The sequence below is a fragment of the Odocoileus virginianus genome, chromosome 6, assembly GCF_023699985.2.
Source record: "Odocoileus virginianus isolate 20LAN1187 ecotype Illinois chromosome 6, Ovbor_1.2, whole genome shotgun sequence".
NCBI lineage: Eukaryota > Metazoa > Chordata > Mammalia > Artiodactyla > Cervidae > Odocoileus > Odocoileus virginianus.
Window position 1 is genome coordinate 49,260,270 of NC_069679.1, and position 23,771 is coordinate 49,284,040.

Genomic DNA, 23,771 nt, shown 5'->3' on the forward strand with positions numbered 1-23,771 from the left:
TTCACACTTGTATGATGCCATATGATTTAAATGTGATTTTTACTTCTTTTCACCTTTGACAACTCTGAGAAAGGTATTACCTTATTTAAGAGATGAGTGACTTACCCAAAGTCACCTAGCTAGTAAGAACTGAATTGGGAATTTATCCCACATCCTGCACCTCTTTCTTGCTTCCCCAGGGTCACATTCCTAATGGGCTATGCTTGATATCTATGTCACACTACTCATATGAGTTCAAATCACCACTCAAGTCTTAGAAATGGTTTCTAAACACAAACTAAGATTTGTGTTAGAAGTGAACATTGCAATGATTAAAGACACTTTGATGAGTTCCTTCTAAAATAAGAAGGAAATGTGGGGGGAAAAAATCAAAGAAAGATCCCTAAGTGGTGAGAATAGGCTCTTCCTAAGAACCCTTCAGTACACACCATCTCCAAGTTCCAAATCCTGGTGTCACTTCAACAAATTACATTGCTTCAGGCACTTGGTCCCAGGAAACTGTCCCAGGACTGTGTGGGGAGAAAGTCTGCAAAGTTGTTTTCAAAGGCTGCCTTTCTGTGTGCCATTGTTCCACAGACAGAGACACTAGCAATATCCCAGTTTGCTGTTGGGCCCACTTAACCCTCAGCTGGAGGGTCCACAGAGCCAGTTCACTGTGTATTTCGATTAACTCTACCACACGCCCTCAGTGACAGCTGCACAGCCAGGAGGCCCTGAGTAGTCTACTACATTGTAGGAGTCAAACAGGAAAGCTGCCTAAACCCGTTGAAATTTGGCTCAGGAAACGTAAAGATGACTTGCAGATGAGGGAAGTGGGTGGGTAAGATCTGTTGCCCAAACACAGAACTTCATGAAGGAATTTGCCACTCACAGCCCGGGTGCCTGGCCTTACTTCACATTTGTGAAGCAGGGCTAGGGGTCATTTTGTGACAAGTTCCTCACTCAGCAGCAGGCTGGGGATATCAGAGAAAGCAGTTCTTTGCCAGCATCTACCATTTTCTTTTCACTATTTCAGATTCCATTCCTGGGAGCATCAGCCTGGCTGATGCTCTGTGGAGAAGAAAGCAGTCTGTGAATATTCTGTCCACAGTCATGCAAAGAGTGCTGAGACATAAATAGTGCTGAGACCCTGTCTTAGGCTGATTTCTCTTGGAAGCAGGCTCTGAGACAAGAATTTGTAAGGAGAAGATGACACAGAGAAGTTTTAGCAGAGGAGTGGAAACCAGACAGGAAGAGAAGCCAATACAAAGAGCAATGAATGATGAGGGAGTATGTGAGGCTGGGCCTGCTGGGCCCTCTGGGACCTGTATGTATCCAGCTCAGATGTGTCCTACTCTGACCAGAAAGCTCAGGTATTTATCCCCTAACTCTCATCTACCATTGATGGAGGGCTGATTCCAAGGGTGTTAGCTCCCCAGACTTACAGGTTGTCCCACATGCAAAATCAGCACTCTCCTCCAACTGAAAAACATCCTCAGTCCGGGAGGCTTCCTGGGGCTTCCAGTAAGAGGGTGTGGTAGGAAAGTGCTAACATATGGACCCTAACTCAGGAGCCTATCTGTAAGAACCCACCTCTCTCTGACTTTCTCATTACATTTTGCAGTATTAACAAATCAATGGGGAAAGTACCAAGTCTTTCTCCTCATTAGGTCATCAAAGGATAAAATTTCAAATCCCTTCTCTGACAAGTTATTTTCCACACAACAAAAGCAGCTGTGTTGTTGGTGGTTTGGGTTCTATAAATCACACATGCTTATTTTTAAATTTGAAGAAACACATAACAGTTGGAGGATTTAAAAAAAAAATGATGAAGTAAATCATCTGTAATCATCCCAATAAGATAACCATCAATTTCCCATCTTACATCCTATGATACATTTTTATGCATACTTCATGCATGCCTATACACATATAGTTTGATATAAACGGGATTATACATAACTTTTTATTGTGGATACTTTTTTTTTTGCTATCTTCCCCTCACCCTCTTCCAGCTATATGGAGCCATCCCCGGGTGACTTCCGTGCCCATGTTGAGTCCGTAACCATCATGAACACATTCACAATGTTGACCTTCCTCAGTGTTAGTTATTCCCACTCTCCATGTTCTCCATATTAGTTTGCAGGCCACAGAATAAGTTTGAAGAAATCTGCAAAACTGTGCAGAATGACTCTGCTACAATCCTCACTGTACGCTCAGCACAGTCTATCTTTTTTCTAAGGCATCCTCAAGCCTGGTGCTCTGGAGCTAATGCATGCCCAACCCCTAAGGGGCACAATGCAAAAAGAAGGCTGGACCCCTGCATTTACCTAGAACAAGTCACAAACCACTTTGACTGGAAAGTCCCTATTGTAAAATGGGATACAGAATGGCTACCTCATAAGCTACAGTAAAGATTAAATAATGTCTCTCTGGTTATACCTTCCCCACAGGACACCTTTTCCTAGGCCATCAAACATATACAGGTGTTTCCACTCATCAAATTCTTCTAACTGAAGCTGCTGCTCTTCGTTTCTTCTCTCTGTCTGCCAACTAAAACCAGGGACCCAGGTCACCACTTCTGAGCCCTCCGTGGCCACTCTCACTGGTGAAGATGGCTTCCGAGAGGTGGTTCTTATCTCCAAAAGAACTTCCAAAGCCATGGATTTCTCAGTCCTCTTATTCCTTCATAAATTGGTGGCTTCTGGGATTCTTTACTACCTACCTTCTTCACATTCCCTGTGGCACTGAATTTTCCCGGCTTCCCTCTCACCTCTCTGGTCCTTACATTTCCACCCATGACTCAGTTTTCTCCTTTTGTTGTTACTAAAGATATCTCCCAAGTTTAACCCCCCAGCCTTCTGATTTTCTCTTGTCACCTTCTCTCCAAACTCCATTCTAGGTATAGCAAACTGAACTCAGTCCTTAGTCTCAACTATTATCTCAAAACAAATATACCTGAAGGTTTTGCCCAAGCCAAGAGAAACATGCCAAGCTCCAATTTCTAACCACTTGTAAGAAAACACAGGCAAGTGTCATCACCTCCCACTTTCCTACCTTCCACCCTATGTTCCCCATACCTATGAGTTGCAGCACTATGCTTTCCATCCATCACTTCAGCTTAAAACTACAGCCCTTTTCAACTCAACACTTAGCCTTCACTTACACACAACTGCATGCAATGCATGTTCGCTCCTGTGAATGAAGCACTCACGGCTCATGACTGCATGCAGCTCACAGTCAACCCAAGGAGACAGATGTCAAGTAATAATTATACAGTGAAGAACTTCCTCCATGTGATAAACTGCTATAGTGGAAAAATATAGGATGTGACAAGAGCATATAAAAGGACATTTAACTTAATGGAAGTGGGGAGGGTGGTCAGGGAAAACGTCCTCAAAGTAATAGCATTTATACCAAAAGGAAGACAGAAACCCAGTCACAGCCTTATACGTGACTTTTCACTAGGTCCAGTCAGAGCTTCTTTCCTTTTGCATCCCTCTCTTGTGATCCCATCCCACTGACACTTTAAGACTTACTTCTCTTCAACCAAGTAAAAGTTCCTTGGCCAACCTAATGTCTCTAGAATATGTTGTTAATATTAGCAGCTCTCACTGCTTCCAGGACCAAGTCTGGGTGATCTTCAGCATGGCACTGAAGACCCTGCTACACCTGGTTCCACCGACACATAGACCCTATTCCCAGTGTGTGCATGCCCTGCCCAGCGGCCGGGACTCACTGTCCTGGGAATACTCCATGCCAGCGTCCTGGCAGAGTGAGTTCGACTAAATCAACAGGACGAGTGAAACTGGCTACATTCCTGGGTGTTTGGTTTTTCTCCACTCAGATTCCAAAAAAACTGCAGAAGCCCTGAAAATGTTATGCCCACTTCTCACCACACGAAGAATAAGCTCCATATTGACCACTAAGTGGCAGAAGCTAAAAACTACTGAATGAGTGATGGCCACTGACAAAACAGGCTCTGTGGGAAAAAAAAGTCACACTGTAAATTTTCCTTGAAGTGTCAAAGGACTGCATGAAACCTTCTTCATTGCTTCACATGATGCCACAAGAAGCTCAGGGTATGCAAAATGCCAACAGTATAATTTCCCTTCCTTCCAGCATCACACATTTTGTCCCTCAATATAATTAAGGGATACTCTCTTGTAATAGACATAAAGCATTTCTGGAAAAGTTTAAGCCACTGAATATGTATAAAATATGAAAAAATTTTTGCTCACTAAAGATTTCTGGTTACTTTGTTAATTTAAGAACATTAAAATGTGCTTCACTTAAAAGAATCATTTACGCAAGTTATAATTATAAATCTCTATTGTGTTTGCCTTGAAATGTTTTAAATTTCAGTTGAAATGCCTCTAAAGACTCTAACTTTAAGTGCATCTGCATTAATTAGTTTTGGGAAGCTGTTAGAAGAAGAGCAGGGAGGAACAGAAAGAGAGAAGGAAGACGTAAGAACAGAAGAAACTGTGAACATTAAAGCAAAACAAAGAAAAACCATCTTTATTGGTTTAGTGTCCTTTCCTGTGCTATGGAGACACATAAAGGTATTCATTTTTCAAAAAGGGATCTTAGGAAAATAGGAGGGAAAAAATAAGCATTACTAATTACAGTTTTGCCATGTGGAGCTCTACCTAATCAGTCTCATTTTCAAAGCTATCTTGATTTATCATTTCTCCACTGACCCTTCCTTTTTATTGTCTGAAAGCAGAAAGTTTACTCAGATTAAGAAAAGCTTCTTTACTTTTTTAACATGAGAGTTTATTTCCTGATTTAATGAGACCATTTCCAAATAAAAATTATACTCATTCATATGTTGCTGAAAGTGGAAAGATGGCACCATATTATAAGGAAAACATGCTTAGTCGAATTACAGTCTACATTCACTAGGCATGAGCATATTCTTAACATCAAGATCTATCTGCATAGCTTATATTAGCTGTTTTCTATACTAGCAATAAATTTTATCTTTATTCCTCTTTTGTACATATATATAATCTTAGATTCTCATGACTTGCAGCAACATAATTTACAAAATATTCTGCATCTTGATAAAGCCCTTCAATTTTCTTTCCTCCACATTTTAAAAGAGAGAAAAATTCAGAGTACTTAAAATAATGAGTTTTATCTACATTAGTTGGGAGCAGTATGTGGCAGAAAATCAGTTTCACTGACTAAAGTCCCTCTAAAATGCACATGGCGTTACACAGTTAAACTCAGAAGACAGCCTCAGGAACAGAAGGTTCTGCAGTAGATTAAGGTTTTCAGCTACCGTTTACAAAGGAGAAGCCCTTTTTCTATTAACTGCAAAAAGACATCCCCCCACATCCCATTCTGACAACTTTTCACTACAGAGATTCAGCACCACAATTTTATTTCTCTTTTTCTTCTATATCTTTGGAAAAGAGTCATTACAACATGAACCCACTTCACATATCTTGTACTTGTTTTGGCTCTCCTATGGATCTCATAGATGATAAACTCTGAAAACAATGTTGTGTATGTTTGAAGTCTCCTCAGGAAGGCAGCACTTACTCATCTATCTCAAAAAGTCAACAGGAATAAGCCCTTAAACAAATAAGACACTAATTTCTTCCATCTCCTGAAAGAAGAGGCTTGCCCTAAAAAGGGAAAAATAAAGTTCACTGAAGTCTGTGACACTGAAAGGTTAACTGCACTACTTCTCATATATGCACTGATCAGAAGAGTTTAATAGTAAAACATTTCTCACTAAAGGCATTCAGCAAATACTTCCTAAGTAGATTTGAGACTTGACTGGCAAGTGTCTTCTAAACTTGGGAACAGAGAACACAAACCTTGTGGTTTGTGTTTCTCTAGTAGATACCAAGCCTGCATTTTTTGAGGGACCAATGATGGCCAATGGTGCATGTAAGAGGACCAAGGATTGAGGCTATCATCACTTTTGTTGAAGAAACACGATTAGTTATGGTCATCTCCCAACAATCGCCTCCAACTTAGCTTTCTCCACCCATATACCTAACCTATGGCCTGTGTTTCACAGATATAAGTTGAGGTATCATCATCTCCCCAGTGCCATGCTAGAAGACTCAACTGTGAAGTTCAAGTAACTTCTAAATAGCTAGATGTTGCAGGGCATACCTATAGGTTTATGTATGTCCTGAGTTGGAAATCAAATTGCTCTATACTAAAAAAAACTTCAGTTATAATATTACTGCTGTCAGAATGTTGCCCTAAATTTTAGAGAAAGAGACAAAATAATAGGGAACAAAGAGAAAAAGAACAAGAGAAAACCTACTTCAAGTTTCACTAATTTGCCAAGTCCATACCTTTGCAGCCAGCCGACATTCCATCACCCTGATGTTGAAATGAGAAGTTGCTGCCTTATTCATTTCCACACAACTGTTGGCAATCACAAACACTGCTCCACTTGGGAGTTTCACATCAGTTGCCCTCAGAGGACTAAATTCTATCAACTTGGCCTATTGGGAAAAAAATGACAGGTGAGATGTAAAGTACAGAATTCAAAAACTGCTTAAACATTTATGATTTACCTTAGTAAAAATTTTTCCCAAAAATGCATTCATTTATCAATTCAAATATTTTTAATCTTTATTTTCAACTGGAGAATAATTGCTTTACAATGCTGTGTTGGTTTCTGCCATACAACAACGAGAACCAGCTCTAAGTATACACACATCCCCTCCCTCTATTGACTTCCAAACACTCTAGTAGGCACTGGAGACACAAGAGTGAACAAGACAGACACTGTACCTGCCCTCATAGATACTACAGTCTAGTGGGAAAAGCAGTCAAGTACTCAAACACACTGCCACATTGTGCTACAATGGTAGGCAAGGACAGGAAGTTACAAAGACACATAGTTGTGGCACTTCATTAGATATAGCCTAGTGTAGGCCCCTCTGAAAAAAAAAGGAAATCTGAGTCTTAAAGGATGAACAAAAGTACAACAGACAGAGGATTTGTTTACCCAAATAGAATGTCAAGAAAAGGAAAGAGTATATAAAAGTTCAAAGGCCAAAAACAACATAAGGTGTTAATAGTTTTGGGTATTGCAATTTAGCTATAGCTTGGAGGTTGAGGGGTGAGGCATGGTGAGATGATAGAATTGGAGGGCTGGTAAACCAACTGTCAGATTATGAAGTGCTTTGCAAACCCAAAGAATTTGGACTTTGTTAAGAATCTACCCCTAACTTTTATATTAACAACAGGACTCTTGCCATCATGTCTACTTGTCAGGTCTCATCCAAAACACCCAGAGTATTTTCTTAGCATTAAACCAGGTTTCCTCATGTCTCCTGTCTTTGGCTTAGGGGAATCAACAACAAATACTCTTAATAGGAAGAAATCCAGGTATTCTTGGAAAATAGCCAAGCCTGTAGGAATCCTAAGAAAAGATTTTTTTTAAATGTATGTTTCTATTTTGGAAATGGGCAGTTTATGGCAACTACCAAAACCTCTGTTCTGCCTATGGGAGTTATAGCCTAGCCAAGGGGAAGTAGTATTGGCTAAGGAATTCATTCTTGGCTTCCTGTCAGCATTCTTCTCCCTACCACTAAAGCCCCAAAAATGTTGACAGAGAAAAATGATACCATAGAGTAAATCATAAAAAAGAGGGGTTGTGAATATATGTGGCAAGAGAACTAACATTGGGGTTTAAAACCAACCGGAGATTATGAAAACGCCATGAGATGAAGTGATTTGGGACAAGAGCGGGAAAAGAAGTCCCAGTAACTAACGAGTTGAGAAACTGCATACTAATAATGAATTAGAAGGAGGAAAAAACCCTAAACACGAGAGGAAAAGAGACTTGAGGTACAATTCTGAAAGCTTAAGGGAGAGGTGATCAACATAAAATGGAGTAGGTGAATTGGTAACAAACCTTGAATTACAAAGGAGTTAAGAAATATCATCCTAAAATACAGCCTAATAGAACAGGATGCCTAGAAACAAACTGAGGATCTTTCTGCATGAACTTTCCCAAGCTGACATTTCCAAATAGTTAAACGTCACCTACAGTTCCTTCTTCTGCAAGAAATGATATGGACTGGTCCATCCCTCCTCCTTCAGTGCCAATGTAACGTTCACTCTTGGCACAGATTTCTGCAAGCTCCACCTGGAAAAGTAAAATTGATTTGCACTGTGAGTACATCATAATCTGTTGCTCATTCATTTTCCACTCCAGACATGACAGATGGGTTTGAATTCCAGGGCAGTTCTGATCCACTGATAGTAGCTGCCTAGAGCATTGATTAACAAAAATCTGAGGATACTCAAGTTCCTTATGTAATATGTCAAAGCACTTGCATATAACCTATGCACATCATCTCCTACACTTTAGATCATTTCTAAAATACTTATAATACCTAGAATACTCATAATACCTATAAGAGAATGTAGATGCTATGTAAATAGTTGTAAATAAAATGTCATGTGAATAGTTGCTAGTGCCCAGCAAATTCAAGTTTTGCTTTGGGGAAATTTTTCGAAATATTTTTGGAATATTTTTGATCCATGGTTGGTTGAATCTGCAGATGCAGAACCTGAATACATAAAGAGACTGACTGTATTTGCTATCCCTAAAAGATTCCTCAGAGCAAGCAGTTTTTACCATCTTTTTATTTGCCAGTTTAGAGAGGGATGGAGCATCATCAAAAAATCTCATATGGGCACTCATTCATTTCTGCCTCAGCTTTCTTTGTCTTCCAACAGTGTACTACTGCACAGTCTCCCCACAGCCAAAGTGAGGTCACCCAACTTTATTTTCCAATCCAAAAGTAATGCTGCTCTATGGCATTTCTATTAAACATAAGAATCAGGACCAGCATCATCTCATCAAACACATCTTCCTCCAATCAAGATGACGAGGCCCAATAAATGAACAAATTTCTAATCCAAACTGGAAATGTCAAAATATCTGTTTAAGAATCGTGGGTGGCTTCCTATTGATTAATAAAATAAGTTCATATTCCTCAATGTGGCATTTCAAAGCCTTCCAAAATATGCAACCAATCTGTACATCAAATTGTATTATCTACCACTCTTTTCCAATTATATTTGTCTCCATGATTGTCTCACACATTTACGTAACCTGGCATTATTTCCTGTCTTCTCTCATATAAATCCTATTGCCATTCAATATCCAGCTTATTGGCTACCTACTATGGGCAAGTCACTGGACTGGCCGACTAGCCATTCAAATCTTCCTCCATCATACAGTCTTCCTTCAATACTGTTCCCATTATGGCATCCCGTTTCTCTACATCCCTACAATACTGATAGTATCATCCACTTACTCTATTATTCATTCATTCATTCATTCAGTTTTTCCTTCTAAGACTTAATTCAAGCATTTATTTCTCACCTATTTCACTGGAAGTTTCTCCTAAAGTGATCATTCTAAAGCACTGCTATAATCATCTCTTGCTTGCTTGGTTGCCAGTGCCTTGATAATCGTACTTCTCATCGCGGTACACAACATCTCTAATGACTTATCCCTTGCTCACATCTCCAGCCTGCTCTCTTACCATTAACCTCATAAACCCTCGACTCAGACCAGGGTTCTTTTCTGTTCTCCATCACACCCAGACTCCCTCAGTGCGTTTTACAGTGTGGTTTTCTATCCTCACTCTACTCAAGCGTCACCTCTCCCTGAAGCCCTTGCCACCACCGAAATGCACACATCTACCATACAATCCCTCTTCTTCTCTCCCTGTATAAAACTCTATGCCCATTTACCAAACCATGCTGTAAGTATGGCTTTCCTTGCATCTTTGTCCATCAGTCTATGGGAGGCCACGCAGTGCTCAGACCAGAATCCACTTAACAAACACAACTGAATCACATAGTATTCATTATTACTCTTTAATAGTGTCAGGTTTCAATCACACCTATTAATATTTACCCCAGAAAATTGCCAGTCTTGTGAGAAACGGATAGAATCAGTATTTATTCTGTGTTCCCTATCTCATACAATCCTAAGCACATACAAAATACTCAATAAGCACCTGCTGCTTTCACTTTCTGAGACTAGCTGCCCAAGCATCATCTGATAGATCCTGTGTCATATTCCTTGCTGGATTCACTAATGCTAACTGCCTCATGACATGAGGTAAGCTTGGTGTTTTGACATAACGCACATTGTGTGTGGCCTGATGAACACATCAGAGATGGCAATGTTCCAAAATAAGCACATTTTTTAAAAACTAGTAACAAACAGGTCAAAACACTTGGATTTTAAAATATAAAGAAATAATATACCTAGGAGAAGTATATGCATGATTCTATGAGGACTAAGGAGACATGGGTCCCTACATAAGTGACAGGGGCCAGTGTGAAAAATTGCCTTCCCACAACAGCAATGCCAGGTGGCGCAAGTGGTAAAGAACCTACCTGTCAATGCAAGAGATACAAGAGACACAGGCCCAAACACTGGGTTGGGAAGATCCCCTGGAGAAGGGCATGGCAGCCCTCTCCAGCATTCTTACTTGGAGAATCCCATGGACAGAGGAGCCTGGCAGGCTACAATCCATAGGGTTGGACATGACTGAAGCAACTTAGCATGCACAGTCACTTTTCTTATAAAACAGCAGTCATATTTACATGCTAAGTTCCTGGCATTATCTCTTTTGTGAACATTATCTCCTTGAGGTCTCCAAACAACCCTCTTATCCTCATTATACAGATGAGGGAAAAGAGACTTGCAGACACAGACAGTGGAGAAGCCAGGATTTGAATTCCACGTGCCCTAACTCCAAAGTTTCTGTTATTTTACAATGGACTTTAATTACACCCCTACCCCTTGCCAAATAATATACCCAAATAACATAATCTATTTTTTCTACTATTTCAAAGAGATATGAAATGATAAGTGAGATCCTCAAATTTTAAGTATTCTCCTTCTTAAGGGAAAAGACACTAAAGCATCAAGAAGTATGCTTATTGTTTTTAAAAAATCTCTGAATGTGTGGCAGCAACTGAATACTTCAATGGAAATATGCTAATTTTTGCAGACTATCTATCTCAAGATTCAGAGGGACCCAGGACTCCCCAGCATCTCTGTGTCAAGAAGAGTCCAACAGCAAGGTTCTGGACATCCCAATACTTTGCTGCTACTTCTCATGCTGAACTCTAACATGTGTATCTCATTACTAGACAGACAATAACCAAGAGTTTTAATGGAGGAAAACAAAAAGAAAGTGAAGATAAGAAATTTGAAAGATGAAAGAAAGGATTACTGACTTTATAGTCCCCCCATAATGCATGAAATAGAGGAAAGAAACCAGTATCAGAAGCCTCAAGCCTTGGTTAGAGCCCCAACTCTCCTGCCAACTTGACATATGTGACCCTAGACAGATGGATTAACTTTTCTGAGTTTCCTAGTGACCCTAGGAGAACCAGTTCAACAGTAAGGAGTAATGCAACTCAAGACAAACAAGAGAGTTTGTATTCCATTTAAAGCATTCCAATCTAAAATTTTTTGAGAGGGAGATGGGACACGGAGAGGGCAATCCCTGCTTGCCAAACAAAACATGCCTGTAGTATACACTTTAACTACAGGCTCAAAGGCTGGCTTTCCCAGTGGCCCTTGCCCTTTACCTCCATACTAAAAGCAAAAAGGTCAAATACTAAATGGCTATGAGATGTGAAGAAACTAGAAACAAAAGGCTTTTTTGGTTGGTTGGTTGTTTTTAATTTCAAATCCTGTTAAAGGAAAAACTTGCATGCTCTGACAATAAGCAAAAATTAGAGCTAGGCCCACAGCCTTAGCCAGAGGTGGCATGACCTGAACTCAAAACCATTAATGGAGGACCTTAACAGCAGGGAATGGAAACAGAAGCAGAGAATGCCTTTCATTCTGGGTGATGTTGGGGAAACATGTGAGCCTGCCTTGCCCTTTCTATCCATGGGGACACTGAAAATAGAACCATAAAATGTCCCCCAAGAGGTATAATCAGGCAGAGTGACTTGCAAAGACAATAAATACTCCATACATGCTTGAACTATATAAAATATCAAAAGATTTCATGAGAATAAGGAGTTTTCAAAAACACATTAACAAAAGTGTATGAAAAGAAGTCCATCGGAAGTTAACTTTAAGAACAAACCAAATCAAATTTGAGGCCCCAATTCCTGATGCTTGAAGCTCATCCACTTCTCCTCTCCCCCAACCCCCTCCTATACACCCCCTGACTCACACACACACACACACACACACACATACACACCTCAACACACTCACATGCAACCTGAGAACCCTAAAGCAAAAACAACAAAGTCCTAACCAAGGAGGAATTCATCCCCCTTGCTCCAATGTAATTTCAAGCATTTCAAGAACCCCAGGCATCTCCAAACTTCTAGTCACTTGTGGCATTTAGCTCTATCCCTTCCTGAGAATCATTGGGGAAGACAATCTGATTACACGAGAAACTCTTCCAAAAGTTTGTAGCCAATAAACTCATTTCTATTTTGACTCCTGCCCTCTGGACAGTTAGGAGAAACTTGGCATTATTCATAGATTTTCTTTTAAAGCTACTGAAGGTAGTTAATGAGGCTAATTTAGCCCCTTGTGTGGTTCTTCTCTTGAAGCAGCCTGGAAAAAAACCAAAAATCACATGGGCTCCCAAATTAAACAGTGTACCCATGTGCTGACCAGTGGGGATCCAGTAAGAGCAGAAATAACAGGGTTAGGTTTTAATAGTCACTGAGAAGGGACAAAGATTCATGAATGTGTTGCCTAGCTAACACTGGATATTTATAAAGACAATAATAGTACAAAAGACTTCAAGATATTAATATAGTTATCTTTATTTTTGTTTGACAGGGTTTTTTTTGACAGTTTACTAATGAGATTATTAAAAGTAGAATAATTACATAGACAAAAAATGTTCATCATTTCCTATGGGAAGCCTTGCTATTCAGAACACAGACCCTAACCCAGACAGCATCATCCAACTGTTGTCAACCACACTTAGTGCAAGTTAAGAAAAAGGAAGAAAATGAACAGCCCTATTCATTCATTCAACAGTCATTTAAATGCTAGTATCCTACAGATAGGTGGAATGTCTTCCCTCAAAGAGCTCACAAGACTGATATTGTCTTCAGGTGAACAAGTCTTTCAAAAGAAACTTCTTTCTTTCAAAAGAAAACTGGTGTTCCAGACAATGATTTGTCCCCTACATGTGCTATCCACCCACCTCCATGCAACTAATCTGCCCAGGAGGCTGCCCAACATGAACTATATTGAGAGGTTCCCATGTACTCTGTAAAAAACATGAAAGTTGCTAATCTCTTTGAATTAAAGATGTGAAGAAGAAATAATAGCCTTCTTCTTCTTTTTAGAACACTCCAAAGTGTATACAATTTAGAGCTTGGTCATCAATCATGTTACAAAACAAAGCAAGTCTACATCAGTTTCTTTTAGATTTACCTTGGTGCTATTTCATGAAGTTTCTCCTACTTGGCTGGGGTCTACTAAATAGGTTTGCCAATTTGGGGAAGAATTTGAAAATAGCACCAGGTAAGCACCCAGGCATTTTGAAAGTTAGTGTGAAGAAGGATTGCATGGAGAGAAAGCTGAGAAAATATTTGAGGTAAGAAAAGTCAGGGGAGCTATTAACATTTTCACTTCATCTTGATATATCAGCAAGAGTCATAACAAAAAGTAGATGGTACACCCATTAATCAAGGGCAGTTTATTTCATAGCGGTTATCTACAAAGCTGGAGATATTGGGAATACTCAGGACTAGTTGGAGGGATCCAGACTCTGAGAGGAGACCTTCAACAAGGCAGGAACCCTGTATTTTATGTGAAACAGTTTGGGATTCCAGGTCCATGGGGAACATGAGAAAACGTCTATGATGGGTTTTCATAGACCTCAACCATCTTGACTTGTATTGGATGAGGATGAACATTCTTAGGTATCTGGCAACATACAATCTTTAATAAAAGATGATCTGTATGTGGGCAGATATGTGTGGTAAGACTATTAAAATAATAACATAAATCCAACAAGAAATAATAAGATGCAAAAGAAGGAAAGAAAACAGCACCCAATGTGCTACTCTAGGTGAGACCCTCGGACACAGTAACAGTGTCTCTAGGGGACAGGTTGGAAATACAGACTAGGGCCTTAGACCTGCTGAGTCAGAATCTGTCGCTTAACAAGAACCCCCGGTGATTTGTACTCACATTAAATTTGAAAACACTCCTCTAAAATATTTCCTACACCAGGTCCTTCTTAATAAATTAAGCACATAGGAAAGAATCAGTAGGAAAGGAAGGGAAACTAAGAAATGCTGAATGTCTTCTAAGGCAAGATACTGCGAGGATATTTCATATGAACTAATTGCTTAGTCTCCAAAATGACCCTGAAATGTCAAAATTATAATTTATGCTTTATAGAGGATGAAATTGAGGCTCAAAAAGGTCAATAAATTAATATAAACTGCCCCTGAGAAAACCATAATTGAAAAGGACACATGTACCCCAAAGTTCACTGCAGCACTATTTATTAGAGCTAGGATATGGAAGCAACCTAGATGTCCATTGACAGATGAATGGATAAAGAAGCTGTAGTACATATATACAGTGGAGTATTACTCATCCATAAAAAAGAACACATTTGAGTCAATTCTAATGAAGTGGATGAACCTAGAGCCTATTATACACAGTGAAGTAAGTCAGAAAGAGAACAAATATATATTAATGCATATATATGGAATCTAGAAAGATGGTACTGATGAACCAATTTGCAGGGCAGCAGTAAAGATGCAGACATAGAGAACAGAGTTGTGGACACAGAGAGGGAAGAAGAGGGTGAGACGAATAGAGAGAGTAACATGGTAAAATATATACTACCATATGTAAAACAGATAGCCAATAGGAATTTGCCGTATGACTCAGGGAGCTCAAACTGGTGCTCTGTGACAACCTGGGGGGGTGGGATGGGGTGGCAAGTAGGAAGGAGGCTCAGGAGGGAGGGGACGTATGTATACCTATGGCTGATTCATGTTGATGTATGGCAAAAATCAACATAACATTGTAAAGTAAGTAAGCTTCAATTAAAAATTAATTAATTTTTTTAAAAAGATATATAGAGAAATGTCCCTCCTCTGATCCTACTTTCTAAATAATCAATGTTAATAGCTTAGGACATTACAGTTTTTTTATCAGTGTCCTCAAAACTACACACATCTCCCTCCCTCTCCACATAGACACACACGAATTTCCCCCAACTTTCCATGCTGTGCTCAAAAGGAATTGTATTATATACACAATCCTGAAAACTTATTTTTTCACTTAATGATAAATCATGGATTGTGAGAAAAAAACTAACCTAAGCTAAGAGTCAAAGCCTTATAGGGCTGGCCCCAAAATCCACCAGGTCACCTTGTCTGCCTGCCTCAGAACATGGAGGCTATGCCCAGACACTGGGACTTGGTAAGAACATGGAGCAAAACGCATACATACCGGAACTGAATATCCCTTCTGTTAAAATGAAAAATGTAATTGACCATGGGGCCCTAGGATGCAGATATTTCTGAATCATCACAACTTCACTCCATCTTATCCCTAGGTTAAAAAGAAAAAAATCCACATAGCTGGATGTTTTGGGGCTTGAAGGCCTTTTCTGTTATCCCTTTCCAAAGACAATCCCACATACCTCCCCCCCAAACAGCCACAACCCAAAGTGATCACAATATAAGGCTGACATTTTGGTATGATTTCTACAGCTGAATAATAATAGCAGCTAATACATTGAGTCAGGCGTTGTTCTAAGCACTTTTCATGAACTACCAAATCCATGAGGGAAGTTTTTATTGATAAATGCATTTTATAATGAAGAAACAGAAGGAGAGGTTAAGTAAACTGACCAAGAACATTCAGCTAGTAAGTGGAAGAGTCAGAATTTGAACTCAGAGTTTTGACTCTAAGCTCTCAACCACAATACTATTCTTTACCCCCAAGGAGAGTAGACGTTCAAGGGTAAGCAAGGAACCCAAAATATAGAAGTCCCAAAAAGCTTTCTGGGCATACTTTTATCTATCATTAGCACAATTAATTCAATCCCTTTCATTGTTTAAATTCAAAAGAAAGAAGGAAAGAAAGGAAGGGCAGCAAACACAACATACCAAGGTAACTATTATTGGGAAGATGGGAGGAGGCAAGACAGAATTGGAAAAAAAAAGTTGTTGTGGGAAGACAGCAGGAGGCAGAAGCCTGGCCAGACGGATGGAATCAGACAAGAATATGAACCAAGTCACTGCTACTAAATACCAAAGGGCCTACAAAGGCCTGTGGTATAGGCCGGTGTTGCTTGCTTGGCTGGCAGACCATTTATTTTGGCTCTGACCTTTGAAGAATGCTAAATAATGACAATAATAATGGATGGGCAGCAGGCCTGCAATCTCTGTGGTTTGGCAAGTGTATCCTGGAACTGCACGTCCCTGCCTGTGGTCAGAGGGACGCGCCTACTCCTTGGGGAAGGTTCTTCATGGGGAGTTTTAAGCAGCACTGTCCTGACCCACCCTCAAGGTCCAAACTGCAAGAAATCTGATTGCAAGCCAAACTGGACTCTCCAGGAGAAGGTATTCTTCTTCCCCCAACATAATTGTTCAAATTAACACTTGTTAATTTTTCTCATATCACTCCAATTGCACAGAAATGGACCCAACCAAAAGAACAGAATAACTCCCATGAATCATCATCTAGTTTGACCAAATCCGTAATTCAATGGACACATTTGTCTGGGAGAAAGGATTCAATGTGTACAGTATTCAATTCACAAAGACTTTACCATGAAGTGGGAAAAATCTTTAGGGTCAGGAAATGGTGGCGAGTGTTAAGAGTTGTTACAAGGGAAATTTGAGTTGTGCTCAAACGTTATGCCAGGAGCATCTACTTAAGGTCACTGTAAGAAACAGGCACATGAACATCAGTTTTTCATTTGTTTTCAGACTGCTGGAGAGATTGCTTTGTGTGCTATAAGGAATCCACATGAGGAAAGTGTTTTAGAATTTAGTACCCCTGGAGGAAACATTGCCTTCTCTGGAGACCTGGAATGGTTTCTCTATTTTGATCACCAGACCTAAATAAATTACTATTTCCCAATTATGTTGGCTTCCAATAATCTCAGTAAATACAGTTAAACAAAGCAATTACATTAAGTAATCAACTTAGGGTGGCTTCCCAGGTGGCACAGTGGTAAAGAATCTGCCTGCCAATGTCGGAGATGCAAGAGACACACGTTCAACCCCTGGGTCAGGAAGATCCCCCAGGGTAGGAAATGGCAACCCACTCCAGTATCCTTGACGGGGAAATCTCATGGACAGAGGAGACTGGCAGGCTACAGTCTGTGAGGTCACAAAGAATCAGACACGACTGAGGGCCCACACACACACAATTAACTTATGTGTGCTTAACTTGGTGTGCTTTCATTCTTCTTTCCTTTGCCCTGGTTTTTAATTTCTAAGTTATTAATCTTATTGAATAAATATTCTTGGAGGTATAATTCTAGAATTTTCCATAAAAAGTAAACAGGCACTCGGTACAAGTAAAATAAAATTGAGACCTAACAGGCATCAAGTGAATAGTCACGTTAAGTAGGGCATTGATAATGATGGAGTATATTCTAAGAAGGGAGAATAAGAATGTCAAGGAAGTCCAATAACCATATTCTAGAAGGAACTAGTGAAAGAATAGTGAATGTGTGAGGAACCAGAAGAGCTTCCTTAAACTTTAAAAGACAGTAATATCAAAAGAATGAGAAAATTCAGAATTTAGATAGAAAGGGTAGGTTGTGATTAAATATAAGAAAAAATCTTCCTAATGACCAAAATGGTCCAGGAATGAAAAGGGCTAATTTGTGAAACAATGGGATTACCGGGAATACTCAAGTGGAGGTTAGAAAACTATCTCCTATGAATGTTGACGAGCAGAATTATGCTTGGGTTGGGAGGTGACTACAATAAGTAACATCTAAGTAGAGGGTCTCTGAAATCTGAAGTCAGGAGCAGGAACCTCTTAACTTTAATTGTTGGGCAAACTATAGATTTCTTCACCTTCCCCAAGAACATAAATATTATATTCAACAAAAGATGAAGTTAAAAACAGAATCTCCCAAGACAAAAAGATTGGTATAACTCTGACTTAGGGAACTCCTGCTTGCTTCAAAACGTATTTCCAAGAAAAGAGATTTCCTGCCCCTGTGGAGTAGGAGAGGGAAGTAAAAAAAGAACTTCATAAAACACTAAGGAATATCCATTCTGGTCCATCTACCAAATGTGGGTTCTCAGACATACCTCTAGTTCCCATCCATCATCTTCATGAGGCCCCTTCAGGCACACACTGATTTGGGGCTACCAGAGCAGCTTACATCCACTCTCTATGCAATCTGCCAGGTTCCCCCTGCACTACATGATATCTGATGTAAGGGCAGTCAGAGACAGATTCATGTGATCTTTTATATAACATTTTAGACATACATTCAGAACTCTATACCACACACTGAGCTTCCCAGGTGGCACTAGTGGTTAAGAGCCCGCCTGCCAATGCAGGAGATGTAAGAGATGCACGTTCGATCCCTGGGTCAGGAAGATCCCCTGGAGAAGGGCGTGGCAACCCATTCCAGTATTCTTGCCTGAAGAATCCCATGGACAGATGATCCTGGCAGGCTACAGTCCATGGGGTCGCACAGAGTTGGACATGACTGAAGCAACTTAGCATGCAAGCACATACTACATACTATGGAGAACCAAACGCAGTGCCAAGACCGAATATCTGCTTTCATGAATGGATGATCTTATTACAAATCTAAAGTATAATTCAAAAGGCAGAAAAACTGACCAAGAATATTTGTCTTTTGGAAAATAAATGTTTGATTGCAATCTCTTTCTTCAAGTTTTCATTCCTTGTTGAGTACCAACATGTAGTCATTCCTGACACTCCCCAAAGTTATAAATGTCATAACTACAGGATTCAACAAAAGACTAATATGAAAACAGAAACACTCTCCTGGATCTAAATACAGAAATGCCAGCCAGTAGTTCAGCAAACTATTGGCAGAAGGTTTCAAGGAAGGGCAAATAATTTCTAACAGAACAGAAACTAACCTAGCCTAGGATATATACTCAGTTGGTAAGGTAATTTGTCACAAAACACACCCATCCACTTTATACACCATCAAAACATAGAATGGGAGGCATTAACATTGTCTTAAATGGGGTAATAGAAAAGAAGGGGAGAAAAAGATAATGACCGTTTCCAAGAGATACCAGAGTAAGGATGGTCCCTGGCTGCTTTGCAAGGTATTAATAGATGCTGGACTCTTCATCCTTGGACCAGACAGCAGCCTGCAATATCAGCAACTGTCCTGACCACCAGTGCCTTGGATGGCTCTGCTCACTTTCTCTCCCCACTTCATGAGTCTTTCCTTCCACTTCTTCTGGGAGGATATATTACTTATTCCTACAGCTTAAGTTTTAGCTTTTCAAAGCATTCTGGAATACTCTGTGCTTATGACAAAATATGACATAGTTACTTTGAAAAGTAAGTCATGTTTGCCTAACTCCAACTCAAGTTTCACATCTCAACTTATTCCATGAAGTCTTCCCTAAAAGCTGCCCCTCCCCATGTAAACTGGGTTCTTCCCATTTTTCTTTCTCATAGTCTATTTTTTTCACAGCATTTATTACAATCTGTATATAGATACTTGTGTGTGTTTAACATTTGTCTCTCCCATTTGTCTAAGCTCCATGAAGGGAGGGAGCATGTGTCTGTTCACCTCTGTATTTCTAATATCTACACTATCAGATAAAAATGAATGTTGAATGAATAAATAAACAAATGAATATATAATGTCAACATCCTGTTCTATTAATCTACCACATTAAAGACAGAAGTCTGCACCCAAGAAATGAATATGTACCAAGCAGAAACCCTGAAACTGCTCAATCAATGCTCAATCATATCATGACACTGGCACATCTTGGAGAGTGTGAAATACCACTTACTTTCCCTCTTATGCTGCATTTAGATACATTCTTCCTTCCACTTCTGTGTGCTGCCATTATTGAAGGGATTGGTGTTCCCTATCTTGAACTGAGGCCCTGGGACAGAAGACCTTTACCCTTTCACTTTGCTTCTATACTTCTTCTTCATATTGATTTTTAGTTTATCTTAATTACATGACTTGGCAACTAAACAACAAATTTCAGGAAACCAATAGACCAATTGTTTTCAAACAACTGGTAACAACCCATTACCTAACTATGGAATCAATTTAGTGGTTCAAAATATGTTTTTTAAATAGAAGCTAAGAGAGTATTCTTGCCTGGAGAATTCCATGGACAGTCCATGGGGTCGCAAAGAATGAGACATGACTGAGCGGCTAACATTTTCACTTTCACTTTTCAAGAGAATGGAATGGAAAGCACTGCAAGTAGAAAATGTAAGCATTGTTTTCTGAAACTTTTCAGAGTGTTTGCCCCTGTGTATTACATGTTACATTGCAATATAAAACACATTTTACATGAGTCATGGTCCAAAATTTTAAGAAACTTTAACTTAAATTAACTAATAGCAGGGGAATAGTAGATAGCAATCTACAGATATGTAGTTTATATGTCAATGCTTATTTATGAATCCAGCTTTCCTTTCATTAAATATTAACAAGTTTCCTACAATCTGCATAGAAAAATCTGATTCCTAATACTTTCAGCCTTAAACTATGCTGAGATTCTCTAGTCCTTGATAGTGAGGCTAAAAGTCTAACCTGTCACAGAGTCAGACCAAAGCAGTCATGTCTTCAGTTATAGGAATGTGGCCCTTTCCCCTTATGGATTCATCCTATTTCCTCTTTAATTTCTCTCCTCGCCAGAAAAAGCCCTTCTCAATTCTCCCCTATCTAATAAGCATATCTAATACTTCTCTTCTGAGCCACCATTTGAAGTCTCTCCAACTATGATTGAATCCTAGTTCTTTCTTTGCACTCTCAGGTCTCCTCTCCCTATCCCTAACTTACCCTTTGTAATGTAATAAAAAATACATACTTTATTTTTGTTCTAGAACCTAAAGCCCTTAGATCCTCTGGAGTGATGAGTGTCTTTTATATGCTAGTGAGAAGACAGGTAACTAGAGGCTCCCACATAGCTTCAGAATGGGGGCTGGTCCCCAGAAAGGGCAATGCATGGACTAGAGTACTGGGACTTTCAGCCCAACCCACTCCCACACCGTCACCTCCAGGGATGAGACAGGGGCTAGAATTAATCAGTAACCAATATACCATGATTTAATCAATTGTGTTTATATAATGAAGCCTCCATCAAAAAAACCCCAAAAAACTCTAAATCATAGGATTTGGAGACTTTTGACTTGGTGAACACATCAAAGTGCTGGCAGGTTAGCACACATGAAGAAGGCACAGAAGTTCTGTGATCCTTTCCCACCCAGTACCTTCTCCTATGCATCTCCTCCATTTGGCCATTCCTGAGTTGCACTGTTTATAATAAACCAGTAATAATAATTATAGAGTAATAGTAAGTATTCTAGAGTTCTGTGAGTCACTCTAAAAAACGACTGAACCTGAAGAGGGAGTTGTGGGAACCTTTAATTTTATAGCTGGCTGGTCAAAAGGACAGGTGACATGACAACCTGAGACTTGCACCTGGCATCTTAAGTGGTCAGTTTTGTGGGACTGAGTCCTTAACTTTTAGGATCTGACACTAACTCCAGGGAGTGTAAAACTGAATTGAACATATTAAAGGATACCCAGATGGTATCTGGAGAGCTAGAGAACTGGTTGGTATCAGAAAAATGCCACACAGTGGATGTCAGAAGTGCGGTAAAAATAGGTCATATCCCTCCTTCCTCCAAAGACCCAGCCACTTTTCTCTCTCTCTCTCTTTCTTTTAGAGAGAGAGAAATAGTCACATAATTCTGTTTTCTCATTCCCCAGGCTCCAAGACCATCTCCTCCATAGCTTCTCAATTTTTAGTATATATGTGCTGCTGAAAAAGTACCTCATTGCCTTTTCATAAAAATAGGTTTATGATCTGACCCCTGTTTATTTTTTCTGCCATAAGCTCCTGCTGCTTTGAACACATAGTCAGTGCTCCTGTCAAAATAAACTAATTCCAGTTTTCTGATAATCCTAAACTATCTATGCCTCCATGTCTTTGCAAATGCTATTCTACCTGCACTCATTCAACAAACACTTTCTGAGTACCAGCTGTTGGAAAGGTACTGGGCATATGACAGGAGGGTAAATGAGACCAGAATTCCATACTCTTCTCAGTTAACTGTGGTTGATTGCTCTTTCACTGAGACTAAAATCAAGCAGCAACTCCTCTGGGAAATTTTCATGGCCTCCTAGAATTGAGTTACATACTCTAACTCTGGGCTCTATCATAGCACTTATTAGAATATCATAGTGGTTAAAACATATCAGTTTCCTCATCTGCAAAATGTGAGTTGCAAAAATTACTCATTTCATCAGGTTGTTGTAAAAATTTTAAAAGCCTAGAATACTGTTATGCACAATAAATGCTGGCCATAGTTACTGGCCAACCAGGAATCAATATCCCACGCCACTCCACTTCTTTCCACCTACCATTCCCATAGCCTGGAAAGTTCTTGCTCTGAAATATCTACTCAAATGTCACCTTACCAGATACTTTCCCTCATCCCTTTAAAAGATAGTAACACCCCCTACCACTCTCCACCTCACACCTCGCTTTGTTTTTCTTCGAGACTTTTACCATCTTATGTTATCTTTTCCTTTATTTTGTCTCCCTTTAATCAAATGTAAACTTGATGAAAGAAAGCACTTTTTTGTCACTACCCTATCTCCAGTGCCTAGAAAAGTGCCTGGTACAAAGTAAACATCCTATAAAATTTTGCTAATTGGATCAATGTGTGCACTAAATGTGGGTTCTTTGAATCGTAATATTTTTAGAAGGTACAAAGATTTTATTTTCTTCACAGTACTCAAGATGACAATGAGTCCAATGAGTTGTTAAGATTAAATTTAATTTTAACATACTTTTAAATTCCCCAGTATTTTTTAATGAGAATGCACTGGGTTTTATAATAAGAAAAGTAAATCTCAAGGAAACTATAATCATTCTTGATGAAATCACAAAAAACCTGGAGTTAGTAAAAATACGTTTTCACCCGTTTAAGATAGAGGCTATTGTCCATGTCTATTTATGGCTCTAGGAACCCACAGCTCATCAACTAGCCTCAAAACTACAACTCACATTTAAAAATTGTTCATATTCTCACTGCCATTACTTTTAGTCAATATTTACATATTTTAATTATAATACCACAATTAGAAAATACAACATTGATCTTAAATTTCTGTTCAACAAGCAAAAACTCCCACTTAACTACTTTATAACAATATGTAAAGGCTATATAATACCTATCTCCTTTCTCCAGTAGAGAGGAAACTAGGAAAAATTAAACTAAGAAAATTAAACTAAGAGAGCATGAGATTTTATATAAGTATGAAGAATAACAGCTGGGGATAAAAGAGATATTTCCACCTCATCAAGAGAAATTTGCACCTTTGAATACATTTGACTGAATTCTAATAAGGCAGATGAACCTAGAGCCTAATATACAGAGTAAAGTAAATCAGAAAGAGAAAGACAAGTATCATATATTCATACATATGTATGGAATCTAAAAAGATATTAGTGATGATCCTGCTTGCAGGTCAGCAAAGGAGACACAGGGAACAGAGTTGTGGACATGGTGGGACAAACTG

At 39.3% G+C, this 23,771-nt stretch overlaps 1 protein-coding gene across 9 annotated transcripts in view; it reads right to left on the minus strand.

Moving 5' to 3' along the window:
* The window catches only part of GALK2 (galactokinase 2), a 146,066-nt gene that overhangs the window by 45,707 nt on the left and 76,588 nt on the right, over positions 1 to 23,771 (minus strand). For all 9 annotated transcript variants that reach the window (XM_070469301.1, XM_070469306.1, XM_070469304.1 and 6 more), the window contains 2 exons: positions 8,015 to 8,113; positions 6,306 to 6,458 (listed from right to left, as the gene is read on the minus strand). In XM_070469301.1, coding sequence (XP_070325402.1) covers positions 6,306 to 6,458; positions 8,015 to 8,113 — 252 coding nt within the window. The remainder of the gene's footprint in view (positions 1 to 6,305; positions 6,459 to 8,014; positions 8,114 to 23,771) is intronic.